The sequence below is a fragment of the Peromyscus californicus genome, unplaced genomic scaffold (genome assembly GCF_007827085.1).
Source record: "Peromyscus californicus insignis strain IS unplaced genomic scaffold, ASM782708v3 Scaffold_9__1_contigs__length_137607984, whole genome shotgun sequence".
Classification (NCBI taxonomy): domain Eukaryota; kingdom Metazoa; phylum Chordata; class Mammalia; order Rodentia; family Cricetidae; genus Peromyscus; species Peromyscus californicus.
In genome coordinates, this window is record NW_026294617.1 from 68494415 (window position 1) to 68518881 (window position 24467).

At 41.0% G+C, this 24467-nt stretch overlaps 1 protein-coding gene across 5 annotated transcripts in view; it reads left to right on the forward strand.

Annotated features, from left to right (window-relative positions):
- Positions 1 to 24467, forward strand: part of Ash1l (ASH1 like histone lysine methyltransferase) — a 161635-nt gene that overhangs the window by 20947 nt on the left and 116221 nt on the right. For 4 of the 5 annotated variants that reach the window (XM_052731543.1, XM_052731542.1, XM_052731544.1 and 1 more), the window contains exons 2-3: positions 5133 to 5655; positions 19320 to 23874. In XM_052731543.1, the coding sequence (XP_052587503.1) occupies positions 5233 to 5655; positions 19320 to 23874 (4978 nt within the window). In that variant the 5' untranslated portion in view covers positions 5133 to 5232. The remainder of the gene's footprint in view (positions 1 to 5132; positions 5656 to 19319; positions 23875 to 24467) is intronic. The other variant, XM_052731545.1, reaches the window with a different exon arrangement.

Sequence of the window (24467 nt, forward strand, 5' to 3'; positions counted from 1 at the left end):
GCCTTTTTATTTTTTATCAGATTTATTGTTTGTTACTTGTATATGGGACTATTGTGGCAGGTGGCAGTAGGTAGAGGTATTCACTTGAGAGAAGAAATAGGGTATAGATATGAAAAACAAGTTTGAGTTTTTTTTTCTGCTCACACATTTTACATATATGTGGCGGAGGTTATTTCTTTCTCTTTCATGTAACCTAGGTTGGCCCTGAATTTGCTCTATATCCAATGATGGCCTTGAACTCCTGCTTTTCTTTCCAAGTGCTGGGATTGCAGAAGTATATCCCTATATCCAGTTGTTGTTTTGTGTATGTTTTTGGTGTTGGGAAATATGTCCAGGTCTTCATATGTGATAAGCTACATGCCTAGTTAGAAATTGTAAATTTATGTTGCTTTCCTGGGTATTTAGTGGCAACATTGCCGAAATAGACTAGTAACATTCTTAAATTATTATGGTGATTTATAAAAAATTCATAAGTAATTCTACCATATTGTTAAATTATAGTGATATAAATGTGTATGTCCTACTAATGTAAGTAATTTTCTAGTTTGTTCTTCCCAATAATGATGTATGTTAAAGGATTCTATACTATGAAGCTAGTGTTGACTTTGTTTTGTAAGTCTTCCTTTTTGAGTCTTATATGTCCTAGGTTGGCTTTGAACTTGATGTCTTGCCAAGGATGACCTTGAACTTCTGATTGCCATATCTCTACCTAACCAGTTTTAGGATTAGAACCCAGGACTTGATATGTACTAGGCAAGCACTATATCAACTGACCTATATCCCTTTAACTTTCTTTTCAGTTTCACTAGTATTTTGGATTTTTCCAGAGACTTGAAAATGTAAACCACAAAACTGCGTTTAAGATGAATGTTGAATTTGCTTCTTTGAGCAGAAAGGCAACAGTTTTTGTTGTTGGGGGTTTTTGTTTGTTTGTTTTTGGTGTTTGGTTTTTGGTTTTTTAAGACAAGGTTTCCCTGTGTAACAGTCCTAGCTGTTCTGGAACTCACTTTGTAGGCCAGGCAGGCCTCAAACTCATTGAGATCCACCTGCCTCTGCCTCCTGAGTGCTGGCATTAAAGATGTGTGCCACCAGTGCCCCGACAAGACAACAGTTCTTAAATCTGTGTTTCTCCTTGCAGCTACATTTTCAATTAGATAGACTGTTATTTATTAAGCGGCACTGTTCACCGTGTGAGAAAAGTCAGGAGGAATAGGAAGAGGCCTATGGAATGGCTGTGCAGGAAGAGGGGGAGGAGTATGTGGAACCTGCTTTTACACACACACACACACACACACACACACACACACACACACACACACACGTACACACACACGTACACACGTACACATGTGTATATGGACTTTCACGTAGCTATGCCACACATGCACGTAGATTATGTGATCACGTAGGTCACAGATTACATAGGATGTAAGGTCCTGGGATGACTAAACATCTTGCCAGCTCACGCTCTCTGTCATGTAGCTGGGGGAGTGGCTAGGAATTCTAACATATACCATACAAGGAAACAGGATAAGTTATGTGACAACATGGCTCCCTTAATTCTGGATGGAAACACTGCCCCATTCACAAACAACATTCATTACTCCAAACATTCAAAATGGCTCTCCTGTTTTAGCTGGAGTACACTCTTGTAACCTCAGCTCTTGGAAGATGAAGAAGCAGAAAGATCTGAGGTTGAAGGCCGGTAATGAGACTCTCAAAACAATAACAGCAGAGACTCTCAGTCTGTAGTCTAGAACTTTTGGGGGTTTTTGAGATAAGGTTTCTCTGTGTAGCCCTGGCTGTCCTTGAACTCACTCTGTAGTCCAGGCTGGCCCCAAACTCACAGAGATCTGCTGGCCTCTGCCTCCTGAGTGCTGGGATTAAAGGCATGCACCACCACCACCCATAATCTAGAACATTTGTTGCTAGAAGTTTTCCTTGGGGGTTGTTGGTTTTATACTACTGTTTATTTTTTTAAACTTTTAGATAATACCATATTGATTGAATGAACAGACAGTGATTTGTTGAAGATTTTGGGAAAACACTCTTTTATCAAACACTTTAATATTCTGTATATTGAATACATTTCACAGAAATTCTGGTAATTAAAACTTAAATCAATTCAGCTCAAATTTTGTCACTGCTAAGTTGAGGGGAAACACTTGGTTTTCAGTTTTAGGGATTTCTGTATTGTGAATCTGTCATGCAAACCAGTAGAACCTTGTGTTTGATAGGGAGAGGAAACATCTGATGGAACCACAAACGTACTGAAAGTATAAAAATTTTTATTTCCAAACTATACTGTTTTTCAAGTTTGTAGGCCTGGGTTTTTAATCAGGCCTTTATTGTTTCCCTTCATGTTTGTGTTTTGTCCTTGAGACAGTGTCTCACTAACATGCCCCTCTGGCCATGAACTTGGAAATTGTGTTTCAAACCTCTCAAGTTTTGGCATTATATGCATACACTATTTCATTTGGCTGTATTTTTTGGTTCAAATTGATTATTTTTGCCATTGCTGGCGATTACACCAGGGTCTTGCACATGGCAGAAGAATGTTGTACAGGTAAGATGTAATCCCAGACAGATCTGTCAGTCCTCAAGAATACTGAATTATTAGATGCTGGAGAGTGAACTTAGAGGGTAAGAGCTTTTTGCTCTTGGAGAGGACCAAGCTGGATTCCCAGCACCTACATGGTGGCTCACAACCATTAGTAACCCCAGTTCCAGGGGACCTGACACCCTCTTCTGGCTTCTGTGGCCACAAGGCTCACACATAGTGCACAGACATACATTCAGGCAAAACACCTATCCATAGAAAATAAACATAAGAAAAAGTCTAGTGAATTAGAGGCCTGCTGTATAGGCTCAGTGGTTAATAGTCCTTGCCACTCAGGCCTCACCACCTGAGTTCAGCCCCCAGAACCTGTGGTGGAAGGAGAGAACCAACTCTTGAAATCTGGCCTCTGGCCTCCACACATGTGCCATGGTGCCAGTACACCTGTACTTGTAAACTTACACACTCAAACACTAGCAATAAGAAAATTTTTAAAGCTTTTAATTGTATGTGTATGAGTATTTTGCCCGAATGTATGTACATACAGCATGTGCATGCCTGATGCCTACGTAGGTAGAGAGGGAGTAGGATAGCCTGGACTAGAGTTATAGATGGTAGTGAGTCATCTGGGTACTGGGAACGAAGCTCAGGACTTCTGCAAGAGCTGCAAGTGCTCTGACTCCTCAGCCTCATAATAAATAAACAATTTGTGAAGAGAATACTGAGTTATTTGTTTTGCTTTTTATTTACTAATCAGCCTTCTGATTATATGATAGAACCTGGTTGATTTCCTGAGGACCTTTATGTAATAAAAAGGAAGGTTCTGGGGCCTGGAGAGATGACTCAGCAGTTAAGAGCACTGGCTGCTGCTTTCAGAGGACCTGAGTTCAATTCCCAGTACCCACATGGTGACTCACACCCATCTGTAATGGGATCTGATGTCCTCTGCTGTCATGCAGGCATACATGCAGATAGAACACTCATCTGCATAAATAAATAAATAGTTAAAAAACAAAAGAGATTCCATGTGCAGATTCTTAGATTAGGTGAACTACTTACCTTTTTTTTTTTTTTTTTTAAGTTGGCATGTTGGTTTGAAAACATTTATTTGGGAAATTGAAATGTATCAACTATTTGCTATTAGGAAAACAATGAAAATAAATTTTTCAGTAATTCCTATAATTATTTGTTTAATGTTCATGTTTTCACTTCATTATAGGCCTCAAATTTAGAAAGTGGGTCTGTTTTTATTTTCCTTTTAGGGCACAGTGTAATACCCGTCATTTAGTAGATGCCCAGGAATATTTTTTGTTGGATTAGTGAATAAGTTCAGAGTTAGTGTGTGGTAGCAACAGAGATTATTCTGCCTGAGAATCTTAACCTGTAACCACCATGTAGGTGCTGGGAATTGAACCCTCATCCTCTGGAAGCATAACCAGTGCCCTTAACTACTCAGCTGTCTATCTTTCCAATTCTGATCCTGACAGTTTTTAAAATAAAATGTTTGAACACTGAAACCCACTTAAAGTCAGCAAAATAATTCTTTATTTTTAATAAAACGGATTTTATTTTAAAATGTAGAAAATATATTCCTTTAAAATTAAATTCTTGTGCCAGGTATAGTGGTGCTCATTTTTAATCCTCATGTTTTGGAGGCTGAGGAAGGAGGACTTTGAGCTTTATAGGCAGACCCTGGCTTATAGGGAGAGAGAATGGGAGGTAGAGAGAGGAGTTATTTCTATGTTATATTTGTAGTTGGACATCAGTTGCAGAAGCTTCTTTGCTGGTTTATAGTGATTTTTGGTTTTTTTGTTTTGTTTTGTTTTTTTAATGTTTTGTTTTTCTAGACAAGGTCTCTCTGTATAGTCCTGGCTGTCCTGGAACTTGCTCTGTAGACCAGGCTAGTTTTAAATTCAGAGATCTGCCTCTGCCTCCTGAGTGTTGGGATAAAAGACTTCCACCATCGTGCCCTATAGTTTTTGTTTTTAAGAACTACAATCTCAAGCCAGTTGTGGTGTACACCAGTGATCCTAGCACTTTGGAACTGGAGGCAACAGGATCAGATTAAGATCATCTTTAGCTAACAAGGTCAAGGCCAGCCTGGGTTACATGAGATCCTTTGTCAAAAAAACGAGATACACACACACACACACACACACACACACACACACACACAGAGATACATACATACATACATACATACATACATACATACATACATACAGAGGAGAGAGAGAAAGGAGAGAGATCTGCCTGTGGCTGGCCTCAAACCTGAGATCCTCTTGTCTTTACCCCTGAAGCGCTGTGATCTAGGAGTGTGCCGCCATGCTCTGCTGTAACGGTGATTCTTAAATTTTGATTTGTACTACAATATTGTAACTTGTTCATATCTACTGAACAATGAAAAGAAATCTGAAGTTTTTAAGTGAATTCACAATTCAATGATTTGTATATATTGTAAGCTACATTTTGATCTGATTTTTTTTTTCTGCTTTCCCTGCCATTCTTATTGCTCCTTTCTTACATTAATTCTTTGTTTATTTCTGATAAATTTTTGTTATGATCTGTCCTGCAGGGAAAGAGATGCTGGTCGCAAGTTTTGGAAATCCGTATTTTTTTGTGGAACAGTGTTCTGTAAAAGTTTTGTAAGATTCCTTGGCAATAAAACACTTGTGATGGACTCTAGGAATACTGCTATGTTAGGATTGGGTTCTGATTCTGAAGGATTTTCAAGAAAGAGTCCTTCTACCATCAGTCCTGGCACCCTGGCCAGCAAGAGAGAAGTCGAAGTAGAGAGTAACACGAAGAAAGAAGAGGAGGATCCGCGCAAGCGGACTCGAGAAAGAAGCGGGGACGCAGGAAAAGATGCTGGCTTACCTGACGCTCAGCAGCAGTTCTCAGTGAAAGAAACAAACTTCTCAGAGGGGAACGTAAAGTTGAAAATTGGTCTTCAGGCTAAGAGAACTAAAAAGCCTCCAAAGAACTTGGAGAACTATGTGTGTCGACCTGCCATAAAAACAACCGTCAAGCACTCCAGGAGAGCACTTAAAAGTGGGAAGATGACAGATGAGAAGAGCGACCGCTGCCCTTCCAAGTGGGTGAGTGAGCTTCCCCAGCCCACGGCCAGTGTCAGTACTTGGATTTCTCTAGTAATCTTATTTACACTAGTCTTCAGTTCTTTCTGATAGGCTATAAAGGATGCTAAAAGTATAACAGTATAATGATGTCTACATTTACATTTTTATTTGTGTGGATGTGTAGGGAATGTCACTTCGTGCTTGTAGAGGTCAGAGGACAACTTTAGTGTCCGTTCTTTCCACCATCACATGATTTCTGGGGTGTCAACTTAAGACAGGCTTTTATGACAAGTGTCCTTAGCAACTGAGTCCTCTTACAGATACATTTGTCTGTACCTATATTTTATTTGTAAAATTATGACATGTAAAATGGAGCTAATGTGTGTTAAACAAGTCAGATTGTTGCTCCTAATATAACATTGGGAAAAACTATATATAAAGTTGGCAATTATATTTAGGAAATACAGATTTGAATCTTGTCTATTTTCAATAATGAAGGGAAGAACATATTAAGGAAATAAATTGAGGCTCAGATAAGAAATTCTCATAGCACCTCTCTTTTAACATGGTTGGAAGGATGTGATTCACCAATGTAATGAGAGCTTTTGCCAAGTGAATTGTCTCATAAGACATTTATGTTGCTGTTTCTCATAAGGCACACTGCAGATCAGTAATCTGGCTTCTCTGGAAACCGCTGCAGGATATCCTGACTCAAAGCAACAAACAAACAGAAAACCAAGTTGCTTTCTTCCTGCCACCACTCAAATACAGTGACTAATTTTTCTTTAAAAAAAAAATGATTTAACATAGGCATGGTGGTACATGCCTTGGACTCGAGTATGGGAGGCAGCAGCAGGTGGATCTCTGAGTTTGAGGCCAGCTTGGTCTACATGGGGAGTTCCATGCCAGCCAGAGCTACATAGTGAGACATTGTCTCTAAATAAATAAATAAATAATTTGAGGTACATGAGTGTTTTGCTTGCTTGTATGTCTCTTCTCAATGTGCTCACACCTGGTTCCCACAAAGACCAGAATAAGGTATAGGATTCCCTAGAGTTGAAGTTACAGACAGTTGTGAGCCTCCATGTGGATAACTGGGAACTGAACTCTGGTCCAATGGAAGAACAGTCTGGGCTTTTAACCACTGAGCCATCTTTCCAGCCGCATGACTAATTTGCCTTAACTTAACTCTGTCTAGTAACAGTAGCAATTTGTGTGACAGCCTTTTGTTTTTTGGTTTTTGGTTTTTTTTGGGGGGGGAGGGTTTGGTTTTTCGAGACAGGGTTTCTCTGTGTAGCCCTGGCTGTCCTGGAACTCACTTGGTAGCCCAGGCTGGCCTCGAACTCACAGAGATCCGCCTGGCTCTGCCTCCCGAGTGCTGGGATTAAAGGCGTACGCCACCACCGCCTGGCTGTGACAGCCTTTTGACCAGAAGTTTTAGTTATGTTATTTTGTATCAGTCTATATATATACAATGTATGTCCTCTACAGGATGAAGAATGTGCATTAGTAATAAGGCTGGCACTAGACAGAATTGTTTTTACACTTGTTCTGATATTTAATAGTAATCTTCACTGTATGAAATGACTTGACTTTTGTTCTTTGTTTTTCTCTGTGGTCCATATTATTTTATGTGTATGATGTTTTGCTTGCATGTGTATCTGTGCACAATGCGTGCAGTGCTCACAGAAGCCAGTAGAGGGCATCAGAACCCCCTTGGACTGGGGTTACATAAGGTTGTGACCGTGGGTGCTAAGAATCCAGCCTGGTTCTTCTGAACCAGCAGCTGAGCCATCTCTCTAGCCCCTCTTCTCCCCCACCCCCACCTTTTTTAAAAGAGTCTTCGCTGCATTGCTCAGGCTGTCCTCAAACTTGTACTCTTCTTAGCTCAGCCAACCGGGTACTGGGAGTGCAGACATGCCACTCTCCTTACCTTATCATTAATTCTTTATTTATTTATTATTGGTTGTTTTTTTTTTTTTTTTTTTTTTTTTTTTTTTTTTTTTTTTTGAGACAGGGTTTCTCTGTGTAGTTTTGGTGCCTTTCCTGGATCTTGCTCTGTAGACCAGGCTGGCCTCGAACTCACAGAGATCCTCCTGCCTCTGCCGCCCGAGTGCTGGGATGAAAGGCGTGTGCCACCACTGCCCGGCCTGTGGTTTTAAAGGATTATTTAAAAGTCTGTGAGTATCTGTGGTATGTGCACATGCATGTGTGCAGGTACGTTGGTGTGCAGAGACCAAAGGAAGGCATCAAGTGTCCTGTTACTCTTGACGTCATTCCTTTGCAACAGGGTTGCTCGTTGACTCTGGAGCCAAGCTGGCATCTCCCAAGCCCCTGCAATCTTCCTGTCTCCGTCCACGATGGTGCTAATGTTAGATGTGCGTGGCCATGCCCAGCTGTGTGTGGAGTTGCTGGGAACTGACCTGGAACTCAATCTCCATGTCTGCAGAGCACTCTTACTCTGTGAGCCATCTCCCTAGCTCCTGATTCTCTTTTGTGATAGAGTCTTCTGTATGTCTCAGGCTGACCTAGAATTCATATTTCTCCTCCCCAAGCCTCACAAGTGCAAAGAGTATGGGGTGTGACACCACACCTATCTTATTACCATTAATAATAATTCTTTTTTAGTTAGGAGAGGAGTTGTATCCTGCAGTGTATATTCAGATTCAAGAACAACTTTGTGAGTTGGTTCTCTCATTCCACCATGGGTCCTAGAAATCGAGCTCAGATCATTAAGCTTGCTTGGCAAAACACCTTTATTCCCTGAGAGCCCTTATTATCCATAAGTTTGCGTTTTTACATGTTTCCAGAATCTATGCTACAGGTTCTTTGTTTGCAGGATTGTTATGGCATCCAGAAGTGTGAGTGTGCGCTAGATAGGGTCCCACCGGGCGGTGGTGGCGCACGCCTTTAATCCCAGCACTCGGGAGGCAGAGCCAGGCGGATCTCTGTGAGTTTGAGGCCAGCCTGGTCTACAGAGCGAGATCCAGGACAGACACCAAAGCTACACAGTGAAACCCTGTCTCGGAAAACCAAAAAAAAAAAGACAGGGTCCCTTGTACCTTGCTTGGGCTAGCCTCTAATTTGCTATGTAGCCAGATTTTACCTTGAATTCTTGACCCTCCACCTTGGGTTGGGTTTACTGGAGTAGGCCACCTGGTTTGTCCAGAATTTTTTCTTTTGTTTTGGTTGAGTTGTGTTTTGTTTTGTTTAGAGCTGGACGTCTTACTCTGTTACTCTGGCTGATCTGGAACTCACTGTATAGGCCTTGCTGACCTCAAACTCACAGAGATCTGTCTGTCTCTGCCTCCAGGGTGCTGGGATTAAAAGCATGGCCATTAATAAATAATTTATTTATTAGTACTGGGGGGGGGGGGGCTTGAACCCAGAGCTTCATGTGCCCTTTACCACTAGGTTGAGTTCCCCAGTCTTCTGGTCACAACTGGGCATGTGGACTGTTGACATTTCCTCAGAGGAGGAGTTGGGCTTGTAAGCAATTCTGCCTTGATTGTACATGGCCTTAGTATCAGGGAGAGGTTGGAGTATGTAGGCTAGAGAAGAGTGCTCCATCTGTACATCATCCATGCTAGGGACAGACTTCCCGATGTTGCTGCTTTGGAGTCACTCATGCCCTGTAAGTAAGCTCAGTAAACTAATTGGTTTCCCGGGGGGGAGGGGGGGGGGACACGACGACTTTGGTTTGCATTGAGACCTTATTAGCAGGAGGGGAGTACACATTCTTGCAACAAATACTATTCCCTCACTCCTGCATGTACTCTCATCCTTTTAACCTATCCATTTGAAAATCCCCATGTAGCAAGTTGACTTGATAATACTATGGTAATGTAATGATGTTACCTGATGGGTGGAAACATAGTTTCTAAAGCAAAGTGAAGAAAATTTTGTATCTAATATGTCTTTAGGGTTACCTTTGCTAGGATTAGGATCCTGCTGTGTTTAGGGATGGAGAGATGGCTCAGCCCTTCTAGAGGACCATCCCAGCACCCATATGGCAACTCCAAACCATCTGTAACTCCAGATCCAGAGTATCACACACCTCCTTCTGGCTTCCATGGGCACCTTCATGAATGTGCTACACACACACACACACACACACACACAATATATATATATATATAAATTTATATATATATTTGTAAGCCAAACCAAAATTGATGCAGAGAAACTTCCAGAAAAGCAAATGATGCATTGTTTTTATATCTTCCAGAAGCATGTATATACAAGCACATACATGTCTCCTACATACATATTATTCTCCATTTAAAAAATATAAATACCATAGCGTTAACTTTGTTCTGTGTATTGTTTTTCTCTATGTAGCCCCGGCTGGCCTGGAGCTCACTAGGTAGACCAGCATGCCTCTGCCTACCAAGTGCTTTTTAACTTAGCTAATTCTGGAGGTTTTTTCCTAAATAGGAGGACAGACATGGCTTCTTGAGATGTGAATTTAAATTTTTTCAGTTTTTAATTTATATTTATTGTGTGTGTGCATGTCTGCATGCACGTGCATGCTGCAGTATGCATGTGAATGTCAGAGTGTAAGCTGTGGCTGTGGGTTCTGGGAATCAAACTCCAGTTCTCAGTCTTGCTGGCAAGCACCCTTACCCCGGGAGCCATCTTGCCAACCTTCAGTTAGTTAGTTTTCTTTAAATATTACTTTGTCAATTTGCCATGCAGAAGTGTGTGGTTTTCAATTCATAAATCATTTTGGGAGCTTGGATGTAATTCAGTTGGTAAAGTACTTGTGTAGCATAATATGAGGCCTATATGTAATCCCTAGCATTGGATTAAAAAAAATTTAATTTTTTTACTCATAACTAATCTCACTATATAAGCCTAGGCTCACTTCAGACTTGCTCTATATAACAGGCTTGTCTCAAACTCATGATCCTCCTGCCTTAGCCTTTTTGGTGCTGGGTATAGGCATTGTAATCATGTATCACGATGTCCAGCATAAATCTTTACTTGTGTTGTCTCAATTTTGATGCGTCATTTGAAAGATGTAGTACGAATTCTAATTGGTCTTAATAATAAAAGCCCAGAGTCGGATATCAAGGTGAAAGCTGAAAGATCAGAGAAGCAGAGCAGCCAGCCACTAGAAAGAGTTCTTACCTCTATTGAATCCTTAGACTGACATGGGGCACGATCCTGTCTCCTCCCACCTTATATTCCTTTCTCCACCCAGCCATATCACTTCCTGTCCCAACCTCCTAGTGCTGGGATTAAAGGTGTGTGATCCCAAGTACTGGAGTTAAAGATGTGTGCCACCACTGCCTGGTCTCTATGACTAACTGTGGCTGGCTCTGCCCTCTGATGGTCAGACAGGCTTTATTTATTTTTTTGTTTGTTGGTTTTTTGTTTCTTTTTTTTTCTTTTTGGTTTTTTGTTTTGTTTTTTTTTTTTTTTTGGTTTTTCGAGACAGGGTTTCTCTGTGTAGCTTTGCGCCTTTCCTGGAACTCGCTTTGGAGACCAGGCTGGCCTCGAACTCACAGAGATCCGCCTGCCTCTGCCTCCCGAGTGCTGGGATTAAAGGCGTGCGCCACCACCGCCCGGCTCTTTTTGGTTTTTTGAGACAGAGTTTCTCTGTGTAGTTTTGGAGCCTGTCCTGGAACTCACTCTGTAGCCCAGGCTGGCCTCGAACTCACAGAGATCCGCCTGCCTCTGCCTTCCGAGTGCTGGGATTAAAGGCGTGCGCCACCACTGCCTGGCCAGACAAACTTTATTTGTTAGAGCATACATAAAATATCACCACAGAAAAACTTCCTTTTTTGAAAATTTCTTTTTACTTAGGCTTTAGCAATTTCATATATAATATAGAATATATTATCACATCCATCTACCTTCCACTACCACATGCTCTATCTGCTTTTCCTCCTCCTCCTGCTTTAAGTGTATATGCCTGAGTGTAGATGTCCATGCAGGCCAGAGGTGTTGGCTCTCCCTGCAGCTGGAGTTCAAGGTGGTTGTGTGCACCCCACGTGAGTCCTGGGAACTGAACTTGGATCTTCTGCAGGAGGCCGCACATGTTCTTAACTGTTGAGGCATTTCTCTCTGGCCTCTACCCCGTGTTTTCCTGGGTTTGTGATTGGTATGTAGGAAGGAAGGCTGTTGATTTTTTTTGTATTTGATTTAGTATCCTGCCATTTTTGCTTAAAGTGTTGATCAGTTCTCCAAGTTTTCTGACTAAGGGCTCTAAGGACTCAGATAGAGTCCTTAGACTTTGACTTCTTCCCTTCTTCTTCATGTCCTTTTGTCTGCTTGTCTGTCTTACCGCTCTAAGACTTCTCTAGTAGTGGAGAAAGCGAACTTCCTAAAATTAGGTTATCCTAATGCTTTTGAAGCCCCCCCCTTTTATATAATGTTGGCTATAGTTTGACATTTATTGATTGATTGATTGATTGTGTTTTTGAGACAGGGTTTCTCTGTGTAGCCTTTGCTATCCTGGAACTCAGAGATTCCCCCCCACCTTCACTACCTGGCACTTTTTTTTTTTTTTTTTTTTTTTTGAGTCTCACTGTGTAGTTTTGGCTATCCTGGAATACTCTGTATAGGCTGATGTTGGATTCTCAGAGATCCACATACTTCTGATTCCTGAGTGCTGGGATTAAAGGCATATGAAACTGTGCCTAGCTCTTCAGGACTTTTACCATAAAGAGATGTTACGTTTGTCAAGTTTTTTTTCTGCATCTATTGAGATGGCCATGTGATTTCTACCCTTGAATCAATTTGTGTAATTTATAACATTTACTACTTAAATACTGACTCCTCCCTTGTCTCTGGAGTAAACACAACTTGATCTTGGGAAATGACTTTTTTTTTCTTTTTAAAGATTTATTTGTTTTTATGGGTATTGTGGGGGACCAGTCCCCACACTTATTTACCCCAGGAACTCTTGAGGAATGAGGGATAAGAGACTTAAGTTAGAAATAGAGAGGAGGGCTGGAGAGATGGCTCAGTGGTTAAGAGCATGTACTGCTCTTCCAGAGGACCTGAGTTCAATTCCCAGCAACCACATCAGGCAGCTCACAACTGTCTGTAACTCAGCTGCAAGGGGATCTGACACTGTTGGCCTACACAAGCACCTGTACACACTTACACACATATACACAGATTTAAAAAAAAGAGAGAGAGAGGAGAGAAACAGAAAACACAGGATAGACTCAGGTGGGCCTGGATCCTTATCCAAACGGGCCCAGAACTTTATTCCAAAGGTCTGTTTATAACAGTGCCAAGGCAGTGCCAAGGGGTGGAGCAAAAGACCTCCCCCTTGTTAGTTAGACCCTCACAAACACCTGGTACCCAGGCCCGTGGTCCAATCAACCTCCCATGCAGTCCTGCTGGCATGCAGTCCTGCTGGGTACAGCCACTAGCAAACTGGTGGGCTACATCAGGGTATATGTGTGTGGTTGTTTCCCACGTGTGTGTGGGCTCCCCTGGAGGCCAGAAGAGGACACCACCTAATGTGGGTGGTGAGCGCTAAACTCCAGTCCTTTTTAGTAGTGCCCAGTAGAAGCCCTTAACCGCTAAGCCAGTCTTTTCAGCCACTTCCTTTGTTGTTTGATGGAATAGTTGGAGGAGCATTGCTCGTATATCTTTGAAGATCTGGTAAAATTCACCATCAAATGCATTTGTCTTCTTTAGCTGAAAGAATTTGGGGGTTTTGTGTTTTGGTTTTTGTTTCTTCAAAACAGGGTTTCTCTGTGTAGCCCTCGCTGTCCTGGAACTCACTCTGTAGACCAGGCTGGCATCGAACTCAGAGATCTCCTGTCTTTGCCTCATGAGTGGTAAGATTAAAGGCAAGCACCAGAGTTTTAATTCCTGTTTTTATCTCACTGTTGCAGTTATGTTTACATTTTAAAATCTCATCTTCATTTAAATTGCTAGATCATATTGCATTTAGAAATTAATTTCTTTTAGATTTCCTAATTTAGTAGAATATATGTTTTTAAGGTAAGACCTAATGATTTTCTGAATTTTATTAGTATCCATTGTAATAGTTCCTTTTTCAGGTCTGATTTTATTTTGACCTTCTCTCTTTTGGTTATTTTGGTTAAGGGTTTTTCTATCTTGTTAAATAACCAATTTTTCTGTCTTTTTAAAGAACTAATTTTTTGTTTCTATCTTTTTAAGGAACCAGTTTTTGTGTTTCATTTTTGGCTCATATATTGCTTTTACTTGTTTGATACCATTCCATTAATTTCTTCCCTAATCTTAATTATCTACTGTTTTTGGGGTTTCACTTGTTTTTCTTTTTTCCTAGGCCCTAAGGTATATCATTAAATTGTTTCCGATTACTCTGTGGTGTTTGGTTTTTTTGTTTTTGTTTTGTTTTTGTTTTGGTTTTTAAAGCAGGGTTTCTCTGTGTAGCTTTGTGCCTTTCCTGTTTTTTAATGTGAGCATTTAAAGCTATAAACTTTCCCTTTAGTACTGTTTTCCTTGTATCCTATAGACGTTGGTGTATTGTGTTTTCATTTGATTCTAGAAATTTTTAGTAAGATTTTCTTGATTTCTTCAAGGACCTAATCCTTATTCAGTAGTGTGTTGTTTAATCTCCAGGATTAAAATCTCTCTGCTCTTGGGCTTCTCTCATTCTCTTGTGCTTTGTGTACGATGTGGGATCTGTTTTAGAGAAGGTTCCATGGGCTTCTGAGAAGAATGTGTATTCTGCAGTATTTGGATGGAATAGATGTTCTGTAGTTAGGTATCTGTTAGGTCCCTGTTACGTAGGATATCATTTAATTCAGAGATTTCTCTTCTTATTTTTTGTTGGAAACATCTGTCAGTTGGTGAGAGTAGGGTATTAAAGTTACCCACTGCCATTGTGCTAGATGAATCTGTGACTTTACATCAGTATAATTTGTTTTATGAAATTGGATGCACCTGTGTTTGGGGCATATGTACATAAAATCTTAATGTCCTTTTTAATGGTTTGTTCTCTTTTTTTTTTTTTTTTTTTTTTGGTTTTTCGAGACAGGGTTTCTCTGTGTAGCTTTGCGCCTTTCCTGGGACGGTTTGTTCTCTTAATCAGTGTAAGGTGTCTATCTTTTCTTTCTAGTTTTTGTTTGAAGTCTGTTTCATCAAGATCACCTGCTTCATTTCCAGGTGCACTTGCTTGGAACACCTTTTTCCATCCTTTCGCACAAGATGGTGTCGGTCTTTTTTGGTAATATGCATTTCTTAGAGATGGTTGACAGATGGTATTTGTTTGGGGGTCCAGTCTACTCTTCTGTGTCTTTTGATTGGGGGGTTGCAACCATCAATCTTCAGAGTTCTTCAGAGCTGTGTGTTGGTGCCTATCATTTGTTGATTTTGTGCTGATTTTTTTTCTTCTTCCTTTCTTGCTGAACTGTTATGCTGGCATGATTTATTCTTTCCTATGGTTTCATGGATGGACTTGTTTTTATTTCCAGTCTAAAGGATCCCTTCAAGTATTTTCTATCAAACTTCCTTTAGCCAGTTTTTTTTTTTTTAATTATGGAAAGTTTTTATTTTTCCTTCGTTTATGACAGTTTTGCTGACTATAGTTGTAGTTTGGTTGGCAGTTGTCTTTTAGAACTTCAGAACATCTGTCTAGGCCTCCTAGCATTTAAAGTTTCAGTTGAATAATCTGCTCTTAGTCTGATGGGCATGCTGTATGTGCCTTTGTGTTTCTCCCTTTATTCTGTGTACTTAGTGCTTTAGTTACATCGTGACAAAGGAGGTATCTTTTCTGGTCTGTGTAGTGTCTTGAATGCCTTCTGTATCTGGATTGGCATTTCTGTTTTCATTCTTTTAAAAGTGTTTTCCATGCCTTTACAGATTTTTCTCCTTCTCCACCTGTCATGCACAGAGTTGGTCTTTTCAGAGTGTCACATATTTGGAATTCTCACTACTACTTACTCTTTTCTCTGTCCTTGTTGAATTGTTCCAGTTCTCCTGTCTTGTCCTTCAGATATTCTGTCCTCTCCTTGATCCATTCCATTCTGTTGTTGAGACTTTCCACAGAATCTTTTACTTGGTTTACTATGTTCTTCTTTTTTCTTTTTCAATTCCCCAGTGAGCATGACTTTATCTAAAAATTCAAACAGTGCTGCAGAGACATTGATATTTAAACTTTAAAATGCTGCATGTTAGATTTACTTGGCAAAGACCACATTTAAAAGCCAATCAGGCCAAGCCGTGGTGGTGCACACCTCTAATCCCAGTGCTCAGGAGGCAGAGGCAGGAACATCTCTGTGAGTTTAAGGCCAGCCTGGTCTACAGAGTGAATTTCAAGACAGCCAGGGCTAAACAGAGAAACGCTGTTTTGAACCCCCCCACCCCCACCAAAAAAGGACAAATTGGCATGAATTATAAAAACTGTAAAAAACAAAGTTTTCTGTTGTTTATAAATACCATTTTAAGTGTAAGATTATAAAAAAAATGTATAGCTCTTCAAAGAATTGGCTGTACGAGAGTATTCCCCTTTCATGGCATCCCTTTTTACTTCATATGTTATTGGTAATGCTGTGGGGTTCAATTTTTAAAGCACTAAAAGGCAGCTGTATAGGGAAGTGTGGTCTCTGCAGCCTCAATGTTCTGTGTGGTTCTGTCCCAGGAGTATCTTAAGTTATGGGCCAACCTGGATTACGTATACGTATACATACCCTATCTCAACATACCTCCCACACACACACACACAAAAAGCCTTTGTGTATGTGACAGGGTTGCGGGGAGATCTTAGGTTTCTTTGTTAAGTTATATAGCAAGAAAAACTTGCTGTTGAAGTTACATATAATAATTTACATATTGTTATTGACATTTTTCTATTGTATTTTCTGAGGAAATTGTATTTCCTCTGCTAGTTTCGGCTTATTCTTTTTGAGACAAGGTTAGAAAAGTACATTGTGGATCCTGTAAGACGGCACAGTGGGTGAAGGCATTGGGAGTGGAGCTCCTTCCTGGAGCCCACACAAAGGTAGAAAGAGAAACTGATGCCACCAGATTGTCTTTGGCCTCCACAGATGTACATGTTCCCCTGAACTTGAGCATCCTAGGCGTGTGCTCTTCTGAGCTACATTTTCCGCTTTGTTTGTTTTTTTCTTCTGAACTTGTCAAATTTATTTGGTTCTGAATGATAGTAACATGGTTACTTATTTTATCAGTATATTTAACAGTATTTCAAAACTGTGGCGGGGGAGAGGGGGCATGCTTGCCTTGGCACACGCTTTTCAAGATCAGAAGTTGATGGGTGTGTTCTTTAGCTCACTCCCTAATTGTTGTCGTCTCTGGCTGAAAGTGAAGCCGACAGCAAAGGCCCAGGATCCACCTGCTGCCTCCAGTGCTCAGTTACAGGTGTACATCTCACTTTTACTGGGTGCTGAGATCTGAATTCAGGTCTTCATGTTGATAGTCACCGGCCCATCTCCCACGTCCTCTTTGTTTAGTCAAACATGGCCTCACTCTGTAGCCTAGGATTAATTCAAATGCAGAGCAGTCCTTCCGCCTCAATCTTCCACATGCCAGGATTGTAGACATTACAGCACTCCCAACTCAAAACACTTTCTGTAATAGTATATTATTGATTTGTAGTTAGAGATAGCTGTTTCGATTGTTTTTGCTATTCAGAAACTTGATATTTTTTTTATAACATTTAACCATATAATTAACTTCCAAAGGAAAAGCCATAAAATAAGTGTACTGGGAAGTGGTGGCACATGCCTTTATCCCATCACTCAGAAGGCTGAGGCAGGTGGATCTCTTGAGTTCTAGGACAGCCTGGTCTACAAAGCCAGTTCCAGGTCACACAGGCTACACAGTGAGAGCTTGTCTCAAAAAAACAAAAGAGTTAGCTGGAGAGGTAACTCATTGTTTGCCTCTTCAAGAGGACCTGGGTTCAATTCCTAACACCACATGTCGGCTCACAACCATCTGTGACTCTCGTTTCAGAGGCTCTGACTCTCTTCTGGTGTCCACAGGCCACCCCTGATGTACATCTTGTGCACAGACACACATACAGCCAAAATACATACCCACAATAATACAAGTATGGATTGATTTATTTAGACAGGGTCTCTCTGTGTATTCCTGGCTGTCCTAAAGCTTGCTGTAGACAAGGCTGACTTCAAATTCGAGAGGTTTTCCTGCCTTTTCCTCTGGAGTGTTGGAATTAAAAGCATGCACCACCATACTCAACACGAAAATAGCTTTCTTAAGAAACCAAATAAAATGCCAGGTGGTGGTGGCAGACACCTTTAATCCCAGTAATCAGGAGGCAGAGGCAGGCAGATCTCTGTCAGTCTGAGGCCAACCTGGTCTACAGAGCAAGTTCCAGGACAGCCAGGGCTACCCAGAGAAACCCTGTCTTGAACCCCCTCCAAAAAATAAATCAAATAAATAATTTAAAAAAACCTTAGATACATAATACAAAATGACAGTGTTCTCAAACACACGTTAATACATATTTTCTTTTCTGTCAGATTTTTGGTGCTGGTGAAGGCACTTGGTGCCAAGCATGACACTCAGGTGTCCACCTGATTTCAAACATAAGAGACCATGTAGTAAAAGGAGATCATCAATTCGCTCATATTGTCCTAACCTCCACAGACATGTACACAGTAAATAAATAATAAAGTAAAAACAGCCCACATTCATATGTTAGTAGTCAGAAATAAGATGATAATAGAAAATAACAATTTACTATGTCAAAAAATCATGAAGATGCATCTAAAATAAATATGTAGGTTTATATGATTGATAGTCAGCAAAGAAAATCTTAAGTCAGAAGTGCTTCCAAATGCCTGTAATCCCATGGGAGACTGACACAGGCAGATCACCGAGGATTTGAGGCCAGCCTGGCTATGTAGGTAGACAGGCCAGCCTTGTCTCAGAAAATGAAAAAGAAACAGACCAATACTGATTGCATTTGATGTAGTTGGAGAGGAGCTAACAGAAAGTAGCATTAGTGCACTTTTTTTGTTGTTGTTTCACATTCACGGTGTGGGCCATCTGGTATGTTGTTATTTATGTGCTGCACTATGAGGGTGGAGGTCTAAGGACAACTTACGGAGTTGAGTCTCTTTTCTACTTGTGAGTTCTCTGGGGATTAAACTCAGGTTGTCAGGCTTGGTGTCAAGTACATTTACTCAGTGACTCATGTTGCTAGTTAGATTTTTGGTTTTTTAGAGACATTTTCGCTGTATAGCTCTATCTGGCCTTTAACTCACTTTATAGTCTGGGCTCAAACTCAGAGCCGTACTCTGCCTCCCATGTGTTGAGGTTATAGGCATGTGCCATTATACCCCACTTAACACTAATTTTCTTAAAAATGTTTTCCTGAGACTAGAGAAATGTCTTAGTGTTGAAAGTACTTGCTGCCCTTCCAGAGTGTCTTAGTTTCTTTCCCAGTACCTCTACAGGGAGGCTTACAACAGCTTGCTCCAGGAAATCTGGCTTCAGTGAGCACCTACACCAGTGGCAGGCATGTGTACAAACATAACACGCACAATCTTAAAAAATTGTATTTTGCTCTGTGTGTGTGTGTGTGTGTGTGTGTGTGTGTGTGTGTGTGTGTGAGAGAGAGAGAGAGAGAGAGAGAGAGACAGACAGACAGACAGACAGATGTAGTCAAATTGTTGGATTATAATGTGAAATTAAAGTGTTATAAGATTTGCTCTCTCTGAAACCTTTTTCTTGTTCAAATTTAGGACCCTTCAAAACTGTACAAGAAAGCAGGCGATGCAGCAGCCGTGGAATGCCAGTCTGAAGAAAACACCCATCTCCATTCACAGGGAGAGAAGAATCCTTTGTCGAAGAAGCTTTCTCCAGTACATTCACAAATGGCAGATTACATTAACGCATCTCCATCTCTGGTTGGCAGTCGGGATCCTGATATAAAGGACAGAGCATTACTTAATGGAGGAACCAGTGTAACAGAAAAGTTGGCCCAACTCATTGCTACCTGTCCTCCTTCCAAGTCTTCCAAGACAAAACCGAAAAAGTTAGGAACTGGCACTACAGTGGGATTGGTTAGCAAGGACTTAATCAGGAAACCAGGCGTTGGCTCTATAGCTGGAATCATTCATAAGGACTTAATGAAAAAGCCAGCTCTTAGCACAGCAGTTGGCTTGGTAACTAAAGATCCAGGGAAAAAGCCTGTGTTCAATGCAGCGGTAGGACTGATCAGTAAGGACTCCGTGAAAAAACTGGGACCTGGCACTACAGCGGTATTCATTAATAAAGACTTAGGCAAAAAGCCAGGGACTATCACTACAGTAGGGCTGCTGAGCAAAGATTCGGGAAAGAAGCTAGGAATTGGGGTTGTTCCAGGGTTAGTGAGTAAAGAGTCTGGCAAGAAATTAGGACTTGGCACCGTAGTTGGACTGGTTAATAAAGAGTTGGGAAAGAAATTGAGTTCTACAGTTGGCCTAGTGGCCAAGGATGTTACGAAGAAGATTGTAGCAAGTTCAGCAATGGGACTGGTTAATAAGGACATTGGAAAGAAATTAGTGAGTTGTCCTATTGCAGGGCTGGGCAGTAAAGATGCCTTAAACCTTAAATCTGAAGCACTGCTCCCCACTCAGGAACAACTTAAAGCTTCTTGTAATGCAAACATCAGTCATCATGAAAGTCAAGAACTTCCTGAGTCTCTGAAAGACAGTGCTGCCAGCAAAGCTTTTGAGAAGAATGTTCTGCGGCACAGTAAAGAAAGCATGTTGGAAAAGTTTTCAGTCCGAAAAGAAATGACTACCTTGGAGAAAGAAATATATAATGAAGCAACATGCATTCAGCAAGACAATTTTTCATCTAATGAACGGGGAGCCTTTGAGACCTCAAAGCATGAAAAGCAACCTCCTGTATATTGCACTTCTACAGACTTTCAAATGGGAGGTGCCTCTGATGCATCTACAGCTAAGTCTCCCTTTGGTGCAGTAGGAGAAAGCAATCTTCCTTCCCCGTCACCTACTGTATCTATTAACCCTTTAACCAGAAGCCCCCCTGAAACGTCTTCACAGCTGGCTCCAAACCCGTTACTTTTAAATTCTACAGCAGAACAAATGGAAGACATTTCTGAATCTATTGGAAAGAACCAGTTTACTGCTGAAAGTACTCACTTAAATGTTGGTCATAGGTCATTAAGTCATAGCATAGGGATTGAGTGTAAAGGAATTGATAAAGAAATCAGTGAATCAAAAAATACACATCTAGATATTCCTAGAATAAGTTCTTCCTTGGGAAAAAAGCCAAGTTTGGCGTCTGACTCTGGTATTCCTACAATTACCCCTTCAGTTGTTAACTTTACTAGTTTATTTAGTAACAAGCCTTTTTTAAAACTTGGTGCAGTAGCTGCATCAGACAAACACTGCCAAGTTGCCGAAAGCCTGAGCACTAGTTTCCAGTCCAAACCATTCAAAAAAAGAAAAGGAAGAAAACCTCGGTGGACTAAAGTGGTGGCAAGAAGCACATGCCGGTCTCCAAAAGGACTAGAATTAGAAAGAGCTGAGCTTTTTAAAAATGTTTCCTGTAGCTCACTATCAAATAGTTCTGAGCCAGCTAAGTTTATGAAAAATATCGGAGCATCATCTTTTGTAGATCATGACTTCCTTAAATGCCGATTGCCAAAGTTGAGTAAGTCTACAGCTCCATCTCTTGCTCTCTTAACTGACAGTGAAAAACCATCTCATCAATCTTTTCTTGCTCACAAACTGTCCTCCAGTATGTGTGTCACTAGTGATCTTTTGTCGGATATTTATAAGCCCAGGAGAGGAAGACCTAAAGCTAAGGAGATGCCTCAGTTAGAAGGTCCGCCTAAGAGGACTTTAAAAATACCTGCCTCTAAAGTTTTTTCTTTACAGTCGAAAGAAGAACAAGAACCCCCAATTTTGCAGCCAGAAATTGAAATTCCTTCCTTCAAACAAAGTTTGTCTGTATCTCCTTTTCCAAAAAAGAGAGGCAGGCCTAAGAGGCAGATGAGATCTCCAGTGAAGATGAAGCCACCCGTCCTATCAGTGGCTCCATTTGTTGCCACTGAAAGTCCAAGTAAGCTAGAGTCTGAAGGTGAGAACCAGAGAAGTAGCAGTGATTTCTTTGAGAGTGAGGACCAGCTTCAGGATACTGATGACTTAGAGGACAGTCACAGGCAAAGTGTCTGCAGCATGAGTGATCTTGAGATGGAACCAGAAAAAAAAATGAGCAAACGAAACAATGGACAATTAATGAAAACAATTATCCGCAAAATAAATAAAATGAAGACTTTAAAGAGAAAAAAACTGTTGAATCAGATTCTTTCAAGTTCTGTAGAATCAAGTAATAAAGGAAAAGTACAGTCCAAACTTCATAATACAGTATCAAGTCTTGCTGCCACATTTGGCTCTAAATTGGGCCAACAAATAAATGTCAGTAAGAAAGGAACCATTTATATAGGGAAGAGAAGGGGTCGCAAACCAAAAACTGTTTTAAATGGCCTTCTTTCTGGCAGCCCTGCCAGCCTTGCCGTGCTTGAACAAACAGCTCAGCAGGCAGCTGGGTCAGCATTAGGACAGATCCTTCCCCCTTTACTGCCTTCACCTGCTAGGAGCTCTGAGATCCTTCCATCACCCATTTGCTCTCAGTCTTCTGGGGCTAGTGGAGGTCAGAGCCCTGTTAGTAGTGAGGCAGGCTTTGTGGAACCTAGTTCAGTGCCATATTTGCATATGCACTCCAGGCAGGGCAGTATGATTCAGACTCTTGCAATGAAGAAAGCTTCCAAGGGGAGGAGGGGGTTATCTCCTCCTGCTTTGCTGCCGAATTCTCCTTCTCATTTGAGTGAGCTCACATCCTTGAAAGAAGCTACCCCTTCCCCGGTTAGTGAGTCTCACAGTGAGGAGGCCATTCCCAGTGATAGTGGCATTGGGACAGATAATAACAGCACATCAGACAGGGCAGAGAAGTTTTGTGGACAGAAAAAGAGGAGACACTCTTTTGAACACATTTCTCTGATTCCCCCCGAACCCTCTACTGTCCTAAACAGTCTTAAAGAAAAACATAAACACAAGTGCAAGCGCAGGAGTCATGATTATCTCAGCTATGACAAGATGAAAAGACAGAAACGGAAACGGAAAAAGAAATATCCCCAGCTTCGAAGTAGGCAGGATCCAGACTTCATCGCAGAGCTAGAGGAGCTGATAAGTCGTCTAAGTGAGATTCGGATCACCCACCGAAGTCATCATTTTATTCCCCGAGACCTCCTGCCAACTATTTTTCGAATCAATTTTAATAGTTTCTATACACATCCTTCTTTTCCTTTAGATCCTTTGCACTACATTCGGAAGCCTGATTTAAAAAAGAAAAGAGGGAGGCCCCCTAAGATGAGGGAAGCAATGGCGGAAATGCCTTTTATGCACAGCCTTAGTTTTCCTCTATCTAGTACTGGGTTTTACCCTTCTTATGGCATGCCTTATTCTCCTTCACCCCTCACAGCTGCTCCAATAGGTTTAGGTTACTATGGAAGGTATCCCCCCACTCTTTACCCACCACCTCCATCTCCTTCATTCACCACTCCACTGCCACCCCCTTCCTATATGCATGCTGGTCATTTATTGCTCAATCCTACCAAATACCATAAGAAAAAGCATAAGCTCCTTAGACAGGAGGCTTTTCTTACAACCAGCAGGACTCCTCTCCTTTCCATGAGCACCTACCCCAGCGTACCTCCTGAGATGGCTTATGGTTGGATGGTGGAGCACAAACACAGACACCGTCACAAACACAGAGAGCACCGTTCTGAACAACCCCAGGTTTCCATGGACACTGGCTCTTCCAGATCTGTCTTGGAATCTTTGAAACGGTACCGATTTGGAAAGGATACTGTTGGAGATCGATATAAGCATAAGGAAAAGCATAGGTGTCACATGTCCTGCCCTCATCTCTCTCCTTCAAAGAGCTTAATAAACAGAGAAGAACAGTGGGTTTCTCGAGAGCCTTCGGAATCAAGTTCTTTAGCCTTGGGATTGCAAACGCCTTTACAGATTGACTGCTCGGAAAGTTCCCCAAGTTTGTCCCTTGGAGGATTTACGCCCAATTCTGAGCCAGCCAGCAGTGATGAACATATGAACCTTTTTACAAGTGCAATAGGCAGCTGCAGAGTTTCAAACCCTAACTCCAGTTGCCGGAAGAAATTAACTGACAGCCCTGGACTCTTTCCTGTACAAGATACTGCACTAAATCGGCCTCACAGAAAGGACCCCTTGCCTTCCAACGAAAGGACAATACAGACATTGGCAGGTAAGAGGGTTATTTTGTTGTCTATTTGTGTTACAGTAATAAATTATTTTCCCACTGGTTTCTGGATTCATGTACTTGAGCTTTTTATTAAATTTATGCATTATTTTTGTTTTTATAAGTATATTTTGAAATCTCCAAAGTTTTTATTTTACTTAGATGTAAGGAGTGAGAAATATCCTTGTACTAAGTTTTGAGAAGCATCATTAAAAAACAAAAAGAACTTTGGGAACCAGGAAAAATGCTCCAACTCTTTCACAAAAGCTTGTGCTTCATTCCTTAATGGAGAAATGGCTCAGACACTTGTGAGCAGTAGGTAGCACTTACTCTATGCTAGTTGAATTATTCCAAAATAATTATTACACAAAATTCCCATGTCTCAATAAAAATTTAACTATTGAAAACTTTCTGGAGTATGATTTGACTGAATATTCAGAGAGGTGTTATGTTCCAGATTATTTTTTTAGAGTCTTCATCAAAGTTATTTCAATTAGATATAAAATGACAACCTAAATCATTCATTTGTAGCTCCTAGAAAAATGCTTTTTGAGACTAGAGAAGGTGGAAATAAAACTGGAATCATTGCTTATGCAAAT